The following is a 21,763-nucleotide window of genomic DNA, read 5'->3' on the forward strand; positions in this document are numbered from 1 at the left end:
CCCCCCACCACCCCCCCACCCACCGCCCGCCCGCCTCCCCCACCGCTACCACCTCCTCCTCCTCCTCCTCCTCCTCGGCGGCGGCGTCCTCGTCCTCCTCCTCACCGCCTCCCCCAGCCCCCCAAACCCCCGGGCCACCCCCCTCCGAAACCCCCCCTCGGGGCCGCCGTCTGACGAGGGGGGCCAAAACCACCCTAAAAATTTTTCTTGGAAAAAAATTGAGGACTTTTTTTTTCCTTCTCTCTTCCTCCCGAGAGAACAAGAGAGCGGGATTAAAAAATATATATATATATATAAAAGTTTTCGACTTCTCTCTACCCCCTTCTTCGTGGCTTTAAATATATTTAAATTCTGAGGGGGGCGCTCAGAAATATTTCTCAGAGCTGAGGCACTAAGATGGCCGCCTGGAAATTATTTTTAAAACAACCCCCCCTCCAGCACCGCCACCCCCTCCATGAAGAAAGGGAGAGGGGGGAAAAATCCCCTTTTAAAACAAAATGGCTGGCTTAATATTTCATTTTTCACCCCCCCCATTCTCCTCCCTGTTATACCCCCATCTCCAAGCTCTACCCAGAAACCCACAAATTTCTCCCTTTTTTCATAACTGATTAGTGCACAGATTAATAGAGATATTTTCCTTGTGTACTGAGTGTGTGTGTGTGAGTGAGTGAGTGTGTGTGCGTGTTGGGGGGGGCATGAAGGATTTCTGCATAAAACAAAAATGGCTGCTGTGACTAACTCCCCCTTATAAAAAAATATTTGAGGGGGGGGCATTAATCAGTACTCATGCTCAGTCTGACATCAGCATAAATTGTTAAAGGTTAACTAGTTAGATACTAGTCCAACTAGATTTAATTTTTTTCTTTTCTTTACTAGTCTCTTCCTCCCCACCTCCCTTCTCTTAAAGAAAAGCTTTTTTTTTTTTTTTCTGAATACTTCAGAAGGGAGTGGTTTGATGTGAAGGTTTTTTTTCCCCTTCAGGCATTGAAAAGGAAAAAGATGAAATATATGTTTATATATAACTCTGTTTCTACATACCTCATTAAAGTCAAAACGCATTTAATTGTGTAGGTATCTTTTAAGTGAGAAGCGGTACTGGATTTTTTTTTTTCTTTTTTTAAAAAAGTGATAGAAATCCTAGTGACTTTTGGGGGAGAGATATGAATAGATACGATGATTGAGTTTTTTTCAAAGGAATCCATGTTTGATTCTCCCCTTTGCCCAGCCTTTTCAGTGATTTATAATTGTAAATTTTATCTTCACTCTTTTCTCCTTTACCTCGTCCTGCCCTCCCCCAATTACTTGAATATAAAATTCATCGGACTTGGGAAATTAATTTAGGAGTAAATAGAACAGATTTTTAGAATAAAGGAGAGTTAAGTCTGAAGATTGTGAAATTATTTTCTCTTTTCTCCCATTTCAGTATATTTCCCTTCCTCCATGATCTCCAACACTGATAAAGTGGAAGAAACTGAGGTACCAAGAAACAGAAAAGTAACTGGGACTGAAAAAAAGAGGTAGGGGATTACATTCACATTTTTCATTTGACTTTCTGACCTACGGTTTCCCACTATACGCCAATGTTTATCTTTAAAGTGATACCAGGAATCAAATGGAAGATTGAAAAGGAGTCCAAAAGTAGCTTTCTCATCCAGAGATTTGGTCATAGTAGTCATGAAATAAACGTTGCCAGTTGAGTAGTGCTTGCAAAAGAAGGAGGGCAGATAGCTCAATTCAATGCTGTTTCATTCTTGTCATCCTTTTTCTTACTACTCCAGTTTCCTCCCATATTTTTGATCTCACTTTGACCTTTCCCTTGCTTCCCAACACATGCCTGTGGAATCATTTCTCTCCTGGGTTGTTTCTCTATCTCTTGAGTATAGCTGCCAGCCATTCAGCAGCCCCTGCAGGGTTTGGAAACACCTTAAGAGGAAGGGGTGGGTAGGCAGCAACCAGAAAATAATAGTGACAGGTATATTTTTACTTACAAGGCTTAAATATTCTTTATTGATGTGCCACTCTTCAGCCCCAGCTAATGACTTTATCGAGCACTGATTTCCATCTTCTTCTTAACCTGAACTTTGAAATTCTGCCTCAGCTCCCATATCATTCCTGTACTGAGTGTAACTCCTCTATTTCTCTTCCATTTGATTTCATTAAGTCTCCTTTCTCAGACCCTCTGTAGTAGTCCATCTGGGTATCCCCTCCTTTCTGTATATGGGCGTCTGTGTATGTGTGTCTTTATTTTTCACCGAGACTTTCTCATTCCTTGACACTCAGGCCCTGTCACCTCTAAGTGACTTTCCATCTCTGTCTTCTTTCTGTTTACATCTGTCTTCCTGGCTCTTGACTGCATATGCCTCTTCCTCATGTGTGCCTGACTCCCCCTCTTTCTGGCCCCTCTGCATGTGTCTGGGAAGAGTGTCCCCACGTGCATGTGGGCAGCCCTGCACATCATGGTGCGCCGCAGTCTCTCCGCCTGTGCACCCTCTCCCTCTGTGCTGAGCGCCTCTGCCTGCCTGCCACATGAACCATGAGCTGCAGGTGTGGGTGGCTAAAGGTGGCCATGTGCATCCCTGTACACACATTCATCATTCTCTTGAGTGTGCTTTGCATATGGATCTGTTCATTTGCCTGATTCTCCCTCTTGTCCAACTCCTCCTCTGCCTGCCTTCATCTCCTGTTCTCTTTTCTCTCCCTACTGACCCCGTGATTTTTCTTTTCTTTCCTTGTTTCCCCCTGCCTCCCTACCTGCTTGCTCCTATTATGGTGTCTGCCTGCCTGCCTGTCTGCTCCTCCCTGACTGGCTGGCAGCCTCTTTCTCTCTCTGGTTGTCTGTCTGCTTCTCTGGCTGTTTGCCCACCACTCTCTCTGTAGCCATCTGTCTCCCCGCCTGCCTGTCTCTATCACTTTTTTAGTTTCCATCTCTTGGTTTGTCTACCTTCCAGGCCCTACCATGGTTCCTTGTCTTGGTTTGCCTCTTATCTTGCCCTTCTACTTGTTCCTTCTCTTCTTTATGCCTATTTAGTTCACGCTATCTCCTTGCCTCCCTTCATGTCTGTCTTCTTGCTTGTCTACCCCACTTGTTTGCTGCTCTCCCACTGTTTAATGCTTTTATCTTTTCAATATGTCTGTTTATCAGCTTTTTCTCTCTAGGCTTCCCCTATCCCAATATCCCATCAGTGTTTATGGTATCACTACCACAGACCTGTCAGTGACCCCCTTGCCCCAAAACTTGCCTTCTTGCCATATCCCTTATCCTGCCTTCTTTCGCTGCTTGCTTCTGTTTGTTCTTTCTTTTTCTATTTCTGGTTCCTCACATAGTCTGCCTGCCTCAATCTTTTTGCCATTTTCCCAGTCTCTCCTTGTCTTTTTGTTTTTCTCTTTTCTGTCTACTTAGCTGGCTCTCATTGTCCACATCTCTGCTTGCTTTTTTTCGTTCTTTTTTTCTATCAACTTTTAAGTAGTGCATACAATAGGGTGTCCCAAGTGAAGCAGTGGTAAAGAATCCCGCAGTGGTAAAGAATTGGCCTGCCGATGCAGGAGGCACAGGAGACGCGGGTTTGATCCCTGAGTGGGAAAGAGCCCCTGGAATAGGTAATGGCAACCGACTCCAATATTCTTGCCTGGAAAATTCCATGAACAGAGAGGAACCTGGCAGGCTACAGTCTCTGGGGTCGCAAAGAGTCAGACACAACTGAGCATATGCGTGTACACACATGCACACACAGTACAAATTTTTTATAGAACTAAAAGTATTCTGTGTAAGAGTAAGCATAAGCCTCCCTCCTACCCCTTCTTCCTCTCCTCAGAGATAGTCAGTGTGCATTCCTTTGATCTTATTTGAGAGAGGAACCTATACATATATGTCTGCTTGCTTTTTGCTCTACTCTTTCCTTATTCTCTCCCAGTTTTGCTGGTTGCTTCTTCCTGTCAGTCTGTCAGTACTCCCTCCTACTTCACTGGCTTGTCGTTCCTTGCTTCTTATCTTTTTGATTCTGTTTTATGGCACTTGTCTTTTTGATTGACTGCTTGCTAGTTACATGCTTTTACTACCAGAACCTGAGGTGTCCTTAGGAAGGGCCTGCTGTCTCCTAATATCCTATTCCGCTCTGCGTCGTGAGTTATCCTGATGACTGCACAGCATTGCTGGTGAAACCATTGGCGGTACTGAAAAATACCTTATAAATATAGGAACAGTTAAGAAGTACAGATGGTTTGTAAGCTGAGCTCACATGCACATGGAGTAGACAGGGTCCCATTCTCCTTTGCCCAAGTCTGTATGAATTCTTTAAAAGAATATGAATCTAGATCCTTTTAGGCTCCGCAGCACCCTTAGGCTGTTAGATCTAGACCTGTTCAAGAAGTTTGTCTTCCTCCTAGTGTAAAAGATTTTGCTTCTTGTTAAAACTTTCTCCCTTTTTCATCCTTGTTTCTGACTCCTCTCACATGTCACCTTAGAGATATTATAACTCCCTGGGGTAAGCAGAGACAACAGCCTGTATCCAGGTCTCGTCAGAAAAATGATGCTAAAACTTTTACACACAGTGCACTATTCTTTCATTTCTGCTTTTTCACTGCCTGTATTCCTGAATTTAACTGTTTCAGCCTGTTTCTCTCCTCTTTTTCCCTCTTTCTCTCTTACTTCTCTTTTCTTGGTTCTCTTTCCTCTTAACTGTCTTGGTCTCCATTCTAGCCTCTTTCTGATTGGCCACCTCCCTCTCTTCTGTCTGATTGGCTTGTATCCCTCCATCACCCCATCTGTCTGCTGGATTCTCCCTGTCTGCTTGCAGTAATATATGTGATAGCACTTTATAAATTATAAAGCAATGTGTGGTATAAAACGCTATTATCACTTTATCTCTTTTTTGTACTTAACTGTTTTTCTATCTCAGCCTGCTTTCCTTCTTTCTCTCTCCCCCTTTCTGTTTGTCTGTCTGCATCCCTCTTGGTGATTTTGCCTGCCTGTGTCAGTAATCCTTTCCTTGCCAGCCTGTCTGTTTTTTTTTTTTTTTTGCCATCCTTCTTCTCTGTCTGTTTGGTTCTTATATCTCTTCTGTGTTTACAGGTTCCTCTTCATTGTCTTTCAGCTGTCCATTCTGTCTGTCCTTAGTTCTTTTGTTTGTGCCTGTGTGTCTTGCTGTCTCTAGCTGCTTGTCTCCCTGCCTGTCAGTTCCAGAGTGGGCACCACTTTCTGCCTTTTTCTATCTTTCTATCTTTTTCTATCTTCAAAAAATAAAAAGAAAATAAAAAATTAAAATACCATATGACTAATTGGTAGGAGAGTTTTTTTTTTTTTTTTAATGAAAAGACCATTAAGGTGAGATCAAGGAACTTAGGAGTGCAGTTGTCAAATGCAAACCAGAAATTACACGCCCACCACTGGTGCAAAAAAAAGAACAAGAAAAAAATTGTAAGGGACTCTGAAGCCAATAATAAGATTAAGCAAAAGCTAGAAACATCCAGAGCTATAGTTGCTAACCTTTTTTGTATCATAGAAAGTTATAAACCCTTTCCCCAGAAAAATAGTATCTACACAAAATACAACATATATGATCCTGAAACCTATGGAGCCCAGTTACAACTCTGATGTAGGAAACCAATGAGAATGATAGAGCAGAGGCATGAACTCATGCAGCAAGCAGATCAAAGGACTGAAAAAGCACTTTGCAGTCTTATGATTTTTCTACCAAACGAGATGTTAAAGCGATTTCTAGTTGTCTTTTGAAATATAAAAGTTAGTGGTAATAATGAAAGGCATGTAAACGCTGAGGATTTTCTAGGCTTAACCATGGAATTTTAAAGATAGAAGGTCATCCAAACCAGTGTTTCCCAAATGGCTAAGTAAGATTGCCACTGGTCCTTTCCTGGGAAGCCCTGTCCTTTGTTCTGCAATTATATACTTATTACATTTATATAAAATAGGTAATATGCTATATTTATATGTAACATCTGTAATATATGTATATATATCTATACATGCTAATGTATTTAACAGTATATTTATTTAAAATGTCTTTTCTAAAAATGAGGTAGATCTGTGTGGAAGGATGTCCATGACAGATTTTACAGAGAGAGAGGAAGAGAAAGGAAATGAATTTTTATTCTTTCTGTACAACTTGAAAATTTTTCAACATACAGGTACTGTTTTATAATTATAAAATATTTTTAATATCTTTCTATGAGATAATGGTGATGGATATATATGGATGGATAATGGTTTGGGTTTTGTTGCTCTTAATGTCATTATTTAGCATAATAAAAAACAATTCCATGTTGATCACTAACTTTTTTTTTTAATGTTTTACTGGTCACTGTAATCTAAAAGTCTGGGATCTACTGCCTTAATCTAACTTTTTGATTTTGTGAAGAAAGAAATCTCAGTCCTTCATACATCATAGTCATGACTTGCCATATTTACATGCTACCTATACTGTTATATGCATACTGTTTTTCTTTAAGTCAATTCACTTTTCTTTAACTTAAATAGTCTTTAAAAAGTAAATTTTATATTAATAAATAATCCCATAAATCCTTGATTTGATGGGTTATTATAATTTTCTAAACTTATTTTAAAATACAAATAATCATTAAAAAGTCCATAAAAATAAAAGCAACCTGCATGCTACCAGTGGTATAAGTACTGTGTTTTACGAAACATCACTTGAATTTCGTAGGTACAGAAATGGGCCCAGGAAAGGATTGCCCAAGATCAAATTAGTTGTTAGGGACAGAAGCAGAACTTGAATCTGTATCTTAAAATTTCTAGTCTGCTGTTCTTTTTTTTGTCTACTAAATGACTTCTAAATCAATGGATATTTTAGGGTTTTTTTTAAGGAAGTAATATGTAGAATTAATGGTCACAATTATTACCTTACTATCTGTTTAACAGCTCTACTACAGAACTGGCAATGGTCAGTTTAATTGTAAGTACATTACTAAACTTACATGTTTTCTGATACAGAGTTCCACCTCTTATCATCTACTCTAGAGAAACAACCATTATTACATTTGTGCATGAGGTAAAATGTACAAAGATGTTCATTACACACTGTTTGTAATAGCAAACAATTAGAAACACTCTAAATCTCCAACAGTAATGAATAACTACACAGCAATCAAGAAAAATGAGTTACATCTACATAGTAAGATTCCTTACTGTATTATTGAATGGAAAACATGCTGTAAAACAATATAAACATTATGATATCATTTAATTTATATTCAAAGAAACTAAAAACAATACTATATGTTTCAAGAGATACATTTACATGTTTATAAATTCCTTTAAAAAATTCTGGACATGTACGTACGAAATTGGTCTCAGTGGTTACTTTTAGGAAATAATAGTCAAGATATTTAGCTTTATTGATAATTTTGAATTTTTACAATGAGAACGTATTATTTATTACTTGTGTAAACAAATTTATGTAGCCTAATGGCAACACACTCCAGTATTCTTGCCTGGAGAATTCTATGGATAAAGGAGCTTGGAGGGCTACAGTCCATGGGATTGCAGAATCCTTCATGACTAAGAGATGAACACTTTCACTTTGAATGATTACATTAACAAATGAAGCCAAATGGGACAGAAAGTAGTGTGATTTCTCTAAAGAAATAATTTCCCACTCATCTCTTTAAAGAGAAAAGTATGGAAACAAAGTATAATCAGTGTGTGTAACATAGTTAGACTTTTGAGAACAACAGTGAGGTTCTAGTTTTAAAACTAACTAAAATATTAAGGGTAGAAAAGAAAGTTATAGAAGAGCATATATAATATGGTACCATTGATGAAAGGGAAAAAAATGTGAATTTTCATAGAATATTCCTAGAGGAATACACAAGAAACTGTAGTCATTACCCCTGGGAAGGGAAACAATTTTTCATTGTGCATCTTTTAAAGCAACTTGAAAAATTTTAGTGACCAAGGGATTAGTTAGGAGGATGGAAGAGAACCGTTTGAGGTCAGACATAAACACACAAAAAAGTTAATTAAGGATATGTCGTAGTAAAAATAAAGTTCAGAGAAAAGAGCTCTTAGGGAGGGAAGGATTTTCAGATGTAGTTGTACTTGAAGTAGGCCCCAAAAGATAACTAAGATTTATGTGGTAGAGAGGAGGAAGAGCAGTTTTAAGTTGAGTAGGAAAGTATTTAGCAAGTAGTATGTGGACCTCATTTATCTAGTAAGTTCATGATAGGTTTTTAATTTTAAAAATATATGTATTATTGAGAACTATTTCACAGGTTCAAAAGAGTATGTATCACATATATCAGCCACAGAAAATGTTAAAATGAACACATGTATCCAGTATTAGTTTAATAAATATAGCATTAGTAATGTCTTTATTTTTAAAATATTTGTGTATTTATTTATTTGGCTGTGTCGGGTCTTAGTTGCAGCATGTGGGATCTTTCTCTGGGGAACGTGCCAGTAGTTGAGGCTCACAGGCTTAGCTGCCCCACAGCATTGTGGGGATCTAAGTTCCCTGACCAAACCCAGGTCTCCTGCATTGGAAGGTGGCTTTTTAACCACCAAACCACCAGGGAAGTCCACGTTAGAAATATCTTCAAAGCCTCATAGTGGTCTTCCTTTCCTACCCTATCCTACCAGGATCCTGAATTTTGTGTTATCATTCACTTGCTTTTTCTCTATGATTAGTTCCATTCCCACCTGTAACTTTTTTCTTTTTAATTTAAGTATAGTTGATTTACAGTGTTTCAGGTATACAGTAAGAACTTCGCTGGCAGTCCAGTAGTTAAGACTCCAGGTTTCCAATGCTGGGGGCACCAGTTTGATCCTTGGATGGGGAACTAAGATCCCACAAAATATATAAACAAAAAGCCTACTACATTCAGGTGTACAGCAAAGTGATTCAGTTATAAATATATATATATATTCTTTTTCAGATTATTTTCCATTATAGGTTATTATTATAAGATATTGAATATAGGTCCCTGTGCTATAGACAATAGTTCCTTGTTGTTAATCTGTTTTATATATAGTACTGTGTATCTGTTAATCCCAAATTCCTAATTTATCCCTCCTCCCACCTGGAACTTCTTAATTTTGAAAAACTTCAACAGAAAAGTTGGAGTACAATGAATATCCACTTACTTTTCACTTAGATTTACTAATTTTTAACCTTTTGCCACAATGACAGGATTACATGAGCAAATGCTTATGATCTAATGTTAATTGCATAAAACAATATAAAGTCATGTATGTAGTATAGTCATGACTATGTAGGAAAATATTGGAAGGAAGTGGTTAATATGTTAATACTCGTTTCTACTGAGTGATAGGAATAAGTGATTTTTGGTTTATATCTTTATGTTCTTCTACCTGGAATTTTCTGTAAACAACACATATTCTATATGTGTTACAGAAAAAAAATTTTAATTTGTTTTAAAAATTAATTTTAAAAATACATGGAAAGAGAATAGGAGACAGTATCAAACATTCATTCATAAAGTTTGGTAGTCCCAAAAAGTTAGTTTAAAACACAATAATATGAAAAATAAACCTGGGTTCAGAAGTTGTACATCACTGACTCAATGGACATGAGTTTGAGCGAACTCTAGGAGATAGTGAAGGACAGGGAAGCCTGGCATGCTTCAATCCTTGGGGTCACGGAGAGTTGGACATGACTTAGTGACTGAACAGCAACACAGACCTTACATCTGAAGGAATCTAATTCTTTTTCTCCAGGGTTGTTTGCAGATTTCACCCATCTTCTGTGCAAAGCCCCTATTTCTTTAAGGCTCCAGTAGTCTGACTTTTAGACCCCTCCACTTCTCTCCCTGGCTGTCATCTGCTTTCCTCCTTTATTGAAGACTGACCCCTGGCTCCATCCTGCCCTTGATATCCTATCTAGAGATCTTTCTCGCCATTCCACTTTTCTCTCCCACCTCTAGGAACTAGTAAATTCTTACCTCTTCTGAAAAAAGTAGTACTTCTTCTGAAATATTAAATTCAAGCCTCTTACTTTGGCTGCAGCTTTCTATCCTTCCAGCTCTCTCTTCTACTCACTATTCTTGGACCTGTGAGACCCTATAACACCTGAATTCTTCCATTTTGTCCTAATCAGCTCCACCATGTCCTCATATGCTTCTGGGAGACAGATCATCAGATGAGAACTCCCTTGAAATACTGACACTAAAACTACATATTTAATTGTATTCATATTCATCCTTTCCTCCTTCCTGTTCTGTCCAAAGCTAATACCTACACTTGGGCTCCCAGCCTTGCCACCTTCCCAGCTATAATGATTAACAGTGATCCCCTAACTCTCCTTTGTCTCCCATTCTACTTGCTCCTTGCCAGCCATATTTATTTTCTTTCTCTTAACAATATAGGTTTTTAAAATATTTATTTATTTATTTGGCTGTGCCGGGTCTCAGTTGTGGCATGTGGGATCTAGTTATCTGAACAGGGATTAAACCCAGCCCCCTGCATTGGGCATACGGAGGCTGGGCCACTGGAGCCACTGGACCACCACAGAAGTTCCCCCCAACCACATTTAAATGTATAAATCTCAACTAACTCTAAAAGAGACACTCTGGACCCTTTAGCTGTCACCCTACCTCACTATTATGCCCACTCATAGCCGCACTTCCTGAAAGAATTCTCTATACTCAAATGGTCTACCTTACTTGCCTGCTCATTTTCCAACCCTCTGTCCAGCCTCTCTTTGAAAACTTCTTTCATAAGATAACCAACAACCTGGTTACTAAATTAAGAGGAAATTTCTGAGTTCTTAACTTGAACACCTGCTTCTTGAAAAAGCTTTTATGATCGGTGTGAGTCTGGGATCCCACATCTGCTCATCCTTCTATTGCTGCCTTTTACCTAAAACCTTTTCTTTGCTCTTCATTGAGAAAGGAGATACCTTGGAAGAAAAGGAAGGGACTTTCCTGGCAGTCCAGTGGTTGGGACTCTGCACTCCCGGCAGAAAAAAAAAAAAAAAAAAGGAAGATTTATCGCCAAACTTTTATCTTTGTCTTCTTCTCCCAGTTTCTGTCCTTGCTGCACCACTTGCAGGATCTTAGTCCCTCATCAAGGGATCAAACCTGCTCCCTTGGCAGTGAAAGCACAGAGTTCCAACCACTGGACTGCCAGGGAATTCCCTTCCATTTTCGTTTAGACCTGCTTTGATTGATCACTATGATGGAAACTGAATATAACAATTCTATACAAAATAGCAAAAACTAAACATCTTTTCCTCTTTCACAATGCCTTTTTAACAATTTCTCGATAGTTTTTTATTGACTGGCCAGCCAGGATGCCTCACTTTCCATCGGTTGTTAAGCCCTGGCTGTTTGAGCAGAACCGCCCTGACACCTTTCCTGCAGAGCCCCAAGCTGTCCTCCTGCTCCTTTGCCTGCTCATAGGCCCTTTCACCACCTAGCTCTCTGGATAGGAAGAGTAATTTTAATTTCAGAGTAAACTGGATGTGATTAATAAAATTACTTTTTTAAAAATTCCATGTTCCAAAACTGTATAACTCTTAATAGGTGTTCCATAGCCAAGTAAGGAAGAATTTGAGCTCTGGGTTCAGGTAGCATCTGAAATTAAGTTCTGCCACTTACTAACAGTGACCCTGGGGAAGCAGCTTATCCCACGCATCTCAGCTTCCTTATCTGTCAAGCAGGGATATAAGTGCTTGCTTCACCGGGCTGCAGCGAAGATCAGCAGCGAAGATAACTTACATAAGGCACTGGCTGTAAAGCACTTGGTAATAGGTAGCTAGTGCTCTAAACAGTCACGTGTACTATTAGCCATTTCTCACTTCAGAGAGATCCACTTAAGATGCTTGTAAGGTGTGGGGTTTCACGACCTGGGTTATATGCAGCACCTTAAACTGAAGGAGCAAAGGGCTGACTTTAATTATCCCTGTTCCCAACAGTTGGCTCCATTTCCTCACTTTTCCTCTGCTTTATTTAAATAAGCTCAGTTCTGGTGTCATGTGAAACAAACCACATTTTACTATGCTCAGTTCTCCTCGGAGAAGGCAATGGCACCCCACTCCAGTACTCGTGCCTGGAAAATCCCATGGACAGAAGAGCCTGGTAGGCTGCAGTCCATGGGGTCACTAGGAGTCAGACACGACTGAGCGACTTCACTTTCACTTTCATGCATTGGAGAAGGAAATGGCAACCCACTCCAGTGTTCTTGCCTGGAGAATCCCAGGGACAGGGGAGCCTGGTGGGCTGCCATCTCTGGGGTCGCACAGAGTCGGACATGACTGAAGCGACTTAGCAGCAGCAGTTCTCCTAATGGAGGCACAAATACTGTTGTTAGGTTGGAAACCAGTTAGTCACAGACATAGTCTACTAATTTTCCAATCATGACAGATGTTACCTGGATGCTAAATAATGTCGAATCTCAGGAAATCCCAAGGAAAGCATACATTAGTAAATAAGGAATGGATCGCATAAGGAAAGGGAAAGAAAACGAAAAATCTTGAGTGTCTGTCCCAAGGACCTTTTATACTGCTAGGCATTTCCCCATACCTTATCATAGTCAATCTTCTCAACAGTATAAGGTAACTTCTTTTTAAGGGACCATAACCCGGTTTATGCCTGTTGTCCTTAGTGCTTCTCTACTTCTTCTGTTCATGTTTTGTGATCGAAGAAATGGAACCTAAATGAAGGATATTCTGTGTGTAGTTAAGAAGCCAGAAAGCTCCTTCCTCTGCAGCTGGAATTCTGTGAAGACCTCATTCATGCCTCATCCATCTACCATCTTCTCTAAGGCACCACTGTTTTGCTGTCGCTAAATCTGTGGATGCTCAAGTTCTCCTTACTTGACTGTGTGACGTTTCACACTGTTGACTGTTCTCTCCTCTCAAATACTGTCTTTGGCTTCACCAGCACCATTTTCCAGGGTCTCTCTTAACCACTTCGGTTCATCCTTCTGAGTTTCTTCTCGTCCTCCCCCTTAGATACTGTTCCTCCCAGGCCTTCCATGTAGATCACACTTTATTCTTGAAGTGATTTCATCTTTGACTTTGGTAATAGTTACTGCTGATAATTTAACTCTATTCAGGATCTCATACCACATACCTGGTAAGATCTGGATATCTGTTATTTCCATGCTCCAGAGTTACTTCAGACAGCTAACTAAAAACGCACCATCTTCCTTGCCCATGAAACTCTCCTTCCAATCATTTCCCTCTTCTGTCAGTGGACTCATCATCCTCTTGGTCACCCAGGCCAGAAACTTGGGTGTCATCCTTGACTCCTCCCCCTGCCTCAGACCCTTCCCAATAAAATACTGGGTTGTGCAATTCTCTCTTAACTTGAGTTCATCTTCTCTGACCTCCACGGCCACAAACTTCACGCCAGCCACCTTCCCTCTCTTCCGTGGACTGCCGTAACGGCACCATCTCCCTGTCTCCACTTTGTTCTTTTTCTCCACTCCCATCCATTCTCTCTTGACATTGTAGTCAAGTCACCTTTTCAAAAATGCAATTCTGATCATGACAGTCTCCTTATAAAACCCTTAACTCCAACTTGTATGCTTGAAAGGGTGAATTTTATAGTATGTGAACCATATCTCAATTAAGAACAACAAAAACAAAAAACCTGGTTTACAAAGTCTCACAGGACCTGTTCCGGCCTCAATGCCTCTTGCCCACCCTCTTCAGGCCTCCCGTCTCTTGTCAGTCTCCTCTTGGTTTACCGTTCTGCACTTCCTTCTGCCTCTGAGCTCTCCACACAACCTCACCTCTAAACGATGCACTCTCTGCTGTCTATTCTTCCTCCCACCCTCTCACCTCTTCACTTGGCTACTTCCTCCTTGTCCTTCCAGTCTCACCTGGAGATGATGCCTCTCCAAAAAGCCTTTCATAATCTCCCCAGACTGGGATTAGATACTCCTAAAGCATTTCATACTTAGCCCTTTTGTAGTATTTGTAACATTGTATGTGTTCACTTTATGAATGTTGGATAACTGCTCTGGGTTGAGCATGGGGCTGGGTGCTAGATATTGATCATGTCTCTGTTCCCCTGGGGCTTATACTCTAAAAAGGGAGGAATATGGACATTAAAGAACAAATTACCCTAGGTATTTTTATTGTAATTATGATGTTTCATGGCATCCTGAGAGGGTGTGATCAAAGAGTTGACATAATTGAAGGGACCAGGGAAGACTTCTCTGAAAAAGTGACATTTAAGCAAAGACTTTAAGGGCAGCTGTTGGCCAAGTGATGAGTGGAGGGTGGTGTTCATGCAGAGAAACAGCATGTTAGAAGGCCCTGGCAGAAAGGAGCTTGGAGTGTCAGAAACTGATAAAGAGGACCCTGGGGGAGGTGGGGCAGGGGAGGGAGGGACTGGGTGTTTCAGATGAGCAGATGCAGACTATTATATATGGGATGGACAGAGAACAGGGTCCTACTGTACAGTGCAGGGAACTATGTTCAGTACCCTGTAATAAGCCATAATGGAAAAAATGAAAAAGAATACACACACACACATAGATATAGATAGGTATATGGGGCTTCCCAAGTGGCACTAGTGGTAAAGAATCTGCTTGCCAATGCAGGAGACATAAGAGACATGGGTTCAGTCCCTCAGGAAGATCTCCTGGAGGAGAGTATGGCAACCCACTCCAGTATTCTTGCCTAGAGAATCCCATGGACAGAGGAACCTGGGGGGCTGCAGTCCATAGGATCTCCGTGTGTATATAACTGAACCACTTGCTATGTAGTAGAAATTAACACAGTGTTGTAAATCAACTTCAATAACATAGATGTAAAATTTAAAAAAGAAGAGTCTGGAAGAGCCAGATCATGCAGGGCCTTGAGGACAATAGTAAAGGCCTTTGAAGACTTTAAACAGGGGAACTTTAAAAGCTTCCCCCTAAGGACCTGCTGTGTAGCACAGGGAACTCTACTTAATATTCTGTAATGACCTATATGGGAAAAGAATGTAGAGTGGATATATGTATATGTGTAACTGATCCACTTGGCTGTATACCTGAAACTGACACACATTTTGTTCAGTTCAGTTCAGTCGCTCAGTCGTGTCCGACTCTTTGTGACCCCATGGACTGCAGCATGCAAGGCCTCCCTGTCCATCACCAACTCCCGGAGTTTACTCAAACTCATGCCCATTGAGTCGGTGATGCCATCCAACCATCTCATCTCTGTTGTCCCCTTCTCCTCCCGCCTTCAATCTTTCCCAGCATCAGGGTCTTTTCAAATGAGTCAGCTCTTCACATCAGGTGGCCAAAGTATTGGAGTTTCAGCTTCAACATCAGTCCTTCCAATGAATATTTAGAACTGATCTCCTTTAGGATGGACTGGTTGGATCTCCTTGCAGTCCAAGGGACTCTCCAAGAGTCTTCTCCAACACCACAGTTCAAAAGCATCAATTATATGCCAGTAAAAAATAAACAAACAAAATACTTCCCTTGGCTGCTTTGTACAAGTGGAAGCAAGATGACTGGTTAAGAGGTTCACAGACTTCTATGAATCTCCCACTATCCTGTAAGCTCCTTGAGGGCAGAAGTTACGTCTTACTATTTAGTGTATTTACAGAGTCCAGTATTGTGCCTGATATATCAGCAGATGCTCAGTATTGGGTTAATGAATTGAAGTGGATGTTGGAACCAGGATTCCAACTTTGGTTTTCAGAAAGACTCAACACCCCACTGCTACCCAAGACTGACTGGATGTCCCTCCTTTTGCCTCCAGGGCATCTGTGGTCAACTGTATTTTCCAAAAATGGTCACAATAATAACTCACATCCAACATGTTTTTATTACAGTGTGACTTTGACTCTTCCCACTGAGAAGTGAGGCCTGTTCCTTCCCCTTGAATTTGAGGTGAGGTTATAAAAACTGCTTGAGCTTCTTCCTGGTTCTCTTGGGAGACTTGCTCTTGGAACTGAGCTACCATGCCTTGAGGAAGCCCACCCAAGCTGAGAAGGGGCCCTCATGGAGAAGAGCCCATAGATAGCATCAACTTTACAGCTGTTTGCAAGTGAGTGATTTTCAAAGTGAATTATCCAGCTTCTAGTAATCTACCCAGTTGACACTTTATGGAGTGAAAATGAGCTGTCCCCACTGAACCCTGCCCAAGTTACAGACTCAGCAAAATAAATGATGGTGGTTGTTTGAAGCCACTTAAGTTTGGGCATAGTTTTAAGCAACAGCAGGTGACTGGAATAGCGGCCTGTGTTTGTCATGCAGGAAGGTGATGCCACTCAGCGTGGCCTATTACTATCTTGTTTCAAAGACTGTCTTGTATCAGGTTGAAGTAGAGCATTGAGGCAGGTGACAGGAATCCTGGGACCACATTGTATTGTCACCTTTGATATTTTACTTTTGGGGTCTTTATGATTGTGCTTATGTGTGTACTATTTCAGGGTCGGGCTGGGCCATTTTGAGACTCCAATGGAAATTACAACACTTTTCTCCAAAATAATACACATCTCCATCTCTGCACATGCAGACATAAACACATACACACAATATTTAGAAATCATTTCTGCAGGCCCAGGCTAATTGTGATTTGCCATAATTTTGTCCTTTACCATTCATTTATCTTTTTCATGTGTGCATGTTGTAGCCCATTAAGTGAGCAAACTTCCTGCAAAGGATATGTGCATCTAGTGACTGAGGTTTGTGGGAAATATTCGCCAGGTGAATTCTTTGAAGCTGCAGTGATCTACTTAGGATAGGAAACTGTTCTTTCAATATACCACCCCCACCCCACCTCCCTCCAAAACAAGAGACACTCACAGAAGGACCTGAAGCCTACATTCATGTTCTATTTAGAATCTAGGTTTTAGGAACAGGCATTATTTACATACTCTTCATGCAAATATCCAGTCTTGGATATCTAGAGAACCAAGGTAGTGCCCAGTAGAAAGCTGTATACAAACAAAACAAAACCCACTAAGAATAAATGAACATACTCTATTATCTGAAAAATTTGTGATCTTTATCCCTTTCATAGTTCTGTGCCTCATCCTGTATACACCCACTCCTGTAATCAGACCCCCTTCATGGCCTATCCCATGAGTTTTATTTCTCAAACTACACTCCTTTTCTGGCATGTGCTTATGAAAAAAATTAAAAACAGGAACAAACCTAATGCTAACAGAATAGTGGCCATGTTGTTTTCTCTTTTTTTCTGATCCTTTCCTTCCACCTATGCATTTCCATGGGCCACCTTTAATTCTAACCTGTTGAGAAGTTGGAAATGTTTTTCCTCGTCCAGGCCCCTCTCCCTTCACTCTATAGGTGACTATAGCCACCTGGTGGCCATATAGAGAAAAGACAGGTCAATTGCCCCAAAAAATCTCTGTGAGGGTCTATGGAGTAACTTTTGGTCTTGGATCTATGGCAAGCAAGGAAAGAAACCAGTAGTTAGATATAGTTCAGGACCCAGACATCCTATTTCTTGCTTGCGTCTTGCCCCGCAGGACACAGCATCCATCCACTAGTTATTACAGGCAGAGGAATTCACTTAACATTTGAGTTCCTTCATCAAAATTTATTGCGCAGCAACTGTGTGCCCAACACTGGGAATACAGCAGTGAACAAGATGGACATGCTGTCTGCTCTTGTGAGCTTACAATCTAGCAGCCAGCCAGCCAATTACATCCATAATGTTTACGTTACTATTGTAATAAGCACTCTGAAATAGGCCTGGTGCTAAGAGAAGATTTAACAGAAAGTCTTGACCTACATGGAGAAATCAGACAAGGTCGCTGTGCGGAAGAAACGCTTTTAGAAAGGTGGGAAATGGAAGAGTGTCGCAAGCAGGGAGAACAGCTTGTGTGCCGGCTCTGAGGCAGAAAGGCGTTTAGTGAACAGAAAGCCAGCCAGTGTGACTGGGAGGTAGGGAATGAAGATGGGATGATGCCAGGTAGAGGCTGATTTATGCAATGTCTTTGGATTTAGGATTTTATTCCAGAAGTAACTGGAAGCCCCTGAGATATCTGCAGGAGGAAAGTTAGATGTTTAGGTTTGTTTTCCAGAGCTCACTCTGCTCTGTGTGGAGGCTGTTGTTTAGTCACTAAGTCGTGTCCGACTCTTTGCAAACCCATGGACTGCAGCCTATCAGGCTCCTCTGTCCATGGGATTCTCCAGGCAAGAATACTGGAGTGGGATGCTATATTCTTCTTCAGAGGATCTTCCTAATCCAGGAATCGATCTGTGTCTCCTGCATTGGCAGGTGGATTCTTTACCACTGAGCCACCAGGGAGGACAGAAGTGGATATGGGAGGACTGGTTAGGAAGCATTCCAGACCAGAAGTAATGACAGCTTTGAGAAAAGCAGATGGATCCCAGAGATATTTAGGTGATATAATCTGCTTGGAGAGTGACTGTGTGTGAGGACAGAGATGTGTGTCTGGCAAAAGGTACTGAAGTAGGAAATTTGGGCAGAGGGGCAAGTTTGGGCAGATCCCATAGGCACAGGCTCTAAGGCCAAGGCTAGAGCAACAGCATAGTTTTGGTTCTCAAATAGAACTGAGCAAACAAGATATACATGAAACAGCTGCAGAGCTGATGAAACGCCAAAATGATTCAGATAATTCATGGATTCTGTCATTACATGGGACTGAATGGAAGCTGTCTCACAGTGAATTCAGACACTGCTGAAGCCAAAGGTGGACACAGACGTCCCCACCTCTATCCGTGCTGTTCCTAATCAGCCCCTCAGCACGCTCCTGTGCAGCCCACCCACTGTCTCCTAGGGGGCCACCTTCCAGGAAGATGCACTATCATCTCCCTGCTTCCTTTTTTGCCTGAAACTGTCAAGAAATTCACCTGTTATTCTCATTTCCCCTTCCCTGCTTAGGTCATAGGGGACTAAATCTGGCCCCTGCCCTCCATGGTTGTTCTCTTTTGAGAACTTAGTTAGCTTAGTTGACTTAGTTAGCTTCTCTCTTTGCATCACCCCTGTCAAGCCCCTTCTTGCAGAGTCACCATCTGGCAAGGCCAACCCCGTCTTCCTCACCTTCCTGTCAAAAGCACAGGCCCATCATGAATATATACATGCTGATGCTTCCTTTTTGTACCGCATCCAAAGTGGCCTATCCAGTGGCCCTTTCCCATTCTCGTTTTCCTGGAGTCAGTGTATACCCACCTCTGTGCCTCAGAAGAGTCAGGAAAGGTTTGCTGTGGGTTTAACCATGAAGTAGCCTCAATAGCTGTTATTTAGCTGACACTTAGCCTTCCCTGTGTCCTCTCTGCTACAGGAGAACTCTGCTAACTCCTTCCAGAGGTAATAACTCCAACAAACAAAAAAACCACACCATGGCTGACTACACAATAGGCCTATAGGTTCTCATTATGCAGTAAGCTGGGACACTGACATATTCTCTTCATATTGAAAAGAAAACAGACTTTGGAACTGGGAAGACCTGCATTTCCATTCTGGTTGCGAACTAGTGTACCTTCTGTGCAATTAAGCTTCTTGCTAAGCTTCAAAAGATTTATCTGTAGAACAGTGGGAATGATATCTGTCTTATGGGTAGTTATATTAAATGAGCATATATAGCATAATATTTGGCCTGAATTACCTGGTGACCATTCACTTCCCCTCTTCCTCTTCGGTTTCAGCTGCAAATACTATTCAGAAGAAAGACTAACCAGTTTTGTGTGGCCAGTGGCAGACATCTCCTCTTTCTGTCTTTGTAAATTCCATCTTTCTGCAGCCATGCCATTTCCATCATTGCCAGAAAAGTTCTTCCATCCCTCATCCCTGTGTAGAACTTCTCTTTCTCTTACTATGGAAAAGTTCTGCCTGAGCTCTATTTGACTATCTTCTACATCTCCCTGATCTAAGATACTTTATTTTCTTGTATCATTCCTAAAAATGAATCTACTTCTAGCATTCTCCCTAGCTTTCTCAGAGTAAATGCTAATGAACCTGAGGAACAAGATCTTTACACTTCAGTAGGGCATGGGAACCTCATGCCAGCTCCCAGAGTGGAAAGAAGGTCTAGGTCCAGGCATGGCCCCTCCCCATCCCCACCTCTTTTCCTCCAGGGAACAGAAAGCGCTAAATTCCAAATCTGTCTTGAGTCTACAGGAGCATACACCTCCCGTCCTATAGTTCTGTGAGGTCATCATTGAAGTACAGCAGTACTGCAGGTGTGTAAAGTGTACTGTCCATATTGAGATAATCAAATTCTTCCTGCTGATCCTGGATCCCATTCTCCTCCAGAGTATAATCCATGTTCAGATTCTTGCCGTCATATTTCCACGTGTAGCTGGCAGCATGTGCATTATAGGGGAGATAGCGGTGTAGTATTTCCCACATCGATTCCAGGGCCCCCACCTGGAGAACACGAAAGCACCCCACCCCAGAATTCTGGGTGGCGCACACACACACACGCGCGCGCGCCAGAAGCCCCAAAGGCGACAGAGCCGGGGTTAGAGTGTTTCCCTTGGCAGATAGAGCAGCTTAAGGCACTCCAGGTCCCAGAAATAAACTTGAGGCTCCAGCATGCAATGAATGGCCCCCGAGTCCTATCTGCCTTTGTGGCAGCCACTTCTAATAAACAGATGGCCCAAACGTCACTGCCCTGACCTCATCCCCACAATAAAGTAGACTATTAAGAGTGCACTTGCAACTGCTGTACAAAAACTCAGCAAGAAAGAGCTTCTGGGGACCACCATCTAAGATGTACAAACTGTCGCCCTGCGCTCAAATTCCCAGCCCCCAGGGCCCACGTAACCTTTCCTCGGTTACCCCTAAAAGGGAAGAAAACACAGCTTCCATTGGCTGTGGAGAGCTGCTGGCCTGCAGAGCTGTTTGGAGTTTTGCTGGGGTTCTTAGTTCCCTCTATCCTGACCCCAGGCACCAGTTCTCACCTCCAATGTGTGCTCTTGCGACGTAAGCGTGTTAATGATGCGGATATTCCGGGTCTTGGAGGACAGCCGCCCCACCTCATAACGCGACCCTTGCCACCAAGGCTTCCCGAAATCATTGGCCCAGTCCGAACGGGGTAGCTGAGGCGGCACGTGCAGAAAGCGGCCCCGGGGGGTGCGGTATCTCAGGGAACCGGTCAGCGGATCTATGTGCTTGCGGATCTTTAAAGCAGGGGAGGAGGGTGGGAGCAGTCACTATCTCGGGCTCTGGTTGGCCTCTATTTTTCCTCTTCAACCCTCCAGCGCCTCCTCCCCTCAACCCGTTTCCAGAAGAACTCACGTCTCTGGTTTTCGGATCAAACCAGTGGCTGATATCCTGGCCCGCCACTTCCACGATGGGTTTCAACAGCAAGTCTCCTGGGAAGGAGCAGCCGCCGTCATTGCTAGCCATCCAAGAACCAAACACCCCCGAGCACACCCCCGACGCTGGCCCAAAGTGTGGCCCTTACCGTTGTACTCCTGTGCCAACGGGGTTAGGTTGTACACGTTTCCCAGGTAAGACACCCAGAGGTCTTCCGGCTGGTTATGTTGGGCCACCTCGGCCGGCGTGAAATAGCGACGTTGAAAAGACTCAAAGTTTGGCCCGGCCACTAGGCCCCGGCTTGGCATAGCTCTTGCTCTATTGCTCACTGACTTTAGTTGCTTCCTTGCTTTTCAGCACGCACGCACTACTGCATCCTCCCTCGTCCGGTAGCTAAGGCGAGCGCGTTTATCCGCTGACATGGAAACCATTATTCCTTTCCGGCCACCGTCCACTGAGATTAAACTCTGTACAGGCAAAGAGGGGCGTGGGCTGCGGGTACTCATGGGAAATGTAGTCCGATCCCGGCGTTCAAGTAGTTGTGTCCTCAGGAGGTCCGAGGAAAGAGA

At 42.2% G+C, this 21,763-nt stretch overlaps 1 protein-coding gene across 3 annotated transcripts; it reads right to left on the reverse strand.

Moving 5' to 3' along the window:
* Nucleotides 1-11,344: 11,344 nt before the first annotated feature.
* Nucleotides 11,345-21,674, reverse strand: LOC129649319 (cytochrome b5 domain-containing protein 1). 3 transcript variants are annotated; one of them, XM_055576626.1, is made up of 4 exons: nucleotides 21,343-21,674; nucleotides 21,174-21,250; nucleotides 20,837-21,055; nucleotides 11,345-12,273 (listed from the first exon to the last, which is right to left on the reverse strand). In XM_055576626.1, the coding sequence occupies exons 1-4, from the start codon at nucleotides 21,500-21,502 to the stop codon at nucleotides 12,256-12,258; spliced, it is 474 nt and encodes a 157-aa protein (XP_055432601.1). In that variant the 5' UTR covers nucleotides 21,503-21,674; the 3' UTR covers nucleotides 11,345-12,255. The 3 variants fall into 3 exon arrangements, with proteins under 3 accessions (XP_055432601.1, XP_055432600.1, XP_055432599.1); XM_055576625.1 differs by having other exon boundaries at nucleotides 11,345-12,643; XM_055576624.1 differs by lacking the exon at nucleotides 11,345-12,273 and adding an exon at nucleotides 16,753-20,300.
* Between the last annotated feature and the right edge of the window lie 89 nt (nucleotides 21,675-21,763).

Source organism: Bubalus kerabau, chromosome 4, assembly GCF_029407905.1.
Source record: "Bubalus kerabau isolate K-KA32 ecotype Philippines breed swamp buffalo chromosome 4, PCC_UOA_SB_1v2, whole genome shotgun sequence".
NCBI lineage: Eukaryota > Metazoa > Chordata > Mammalia > Artiodactyla > Bovidae > Bubalus > Bubalus kerabau.

Excerpts from the sequence above, each read along its gene's own strand:
- LOC129649319 (XM_055576624.1), bottom strand. The coding sequence starts at position 21,502 with ATGCCAAGCCGGGGCCTAGTGGCCGGGCCAAACTTTGAGTCTTTTCAA. Across the intron at positions 21,056-21,173 it reads TTGATCCGAAAACCAGAGAC|ATCCGCAAGCACATAGATCC; the intron begins GTGAGTTCTTCT and ends CCTGCTTTAAAG. Across the intron at positions 20,301-20,836 it reads CGCAAGAGCACACATTGGAG|GTGGGGGCCCTGGAATCGAT; the intron begins GTGAGAACTGGT and ends CGTGTTCTCCAG.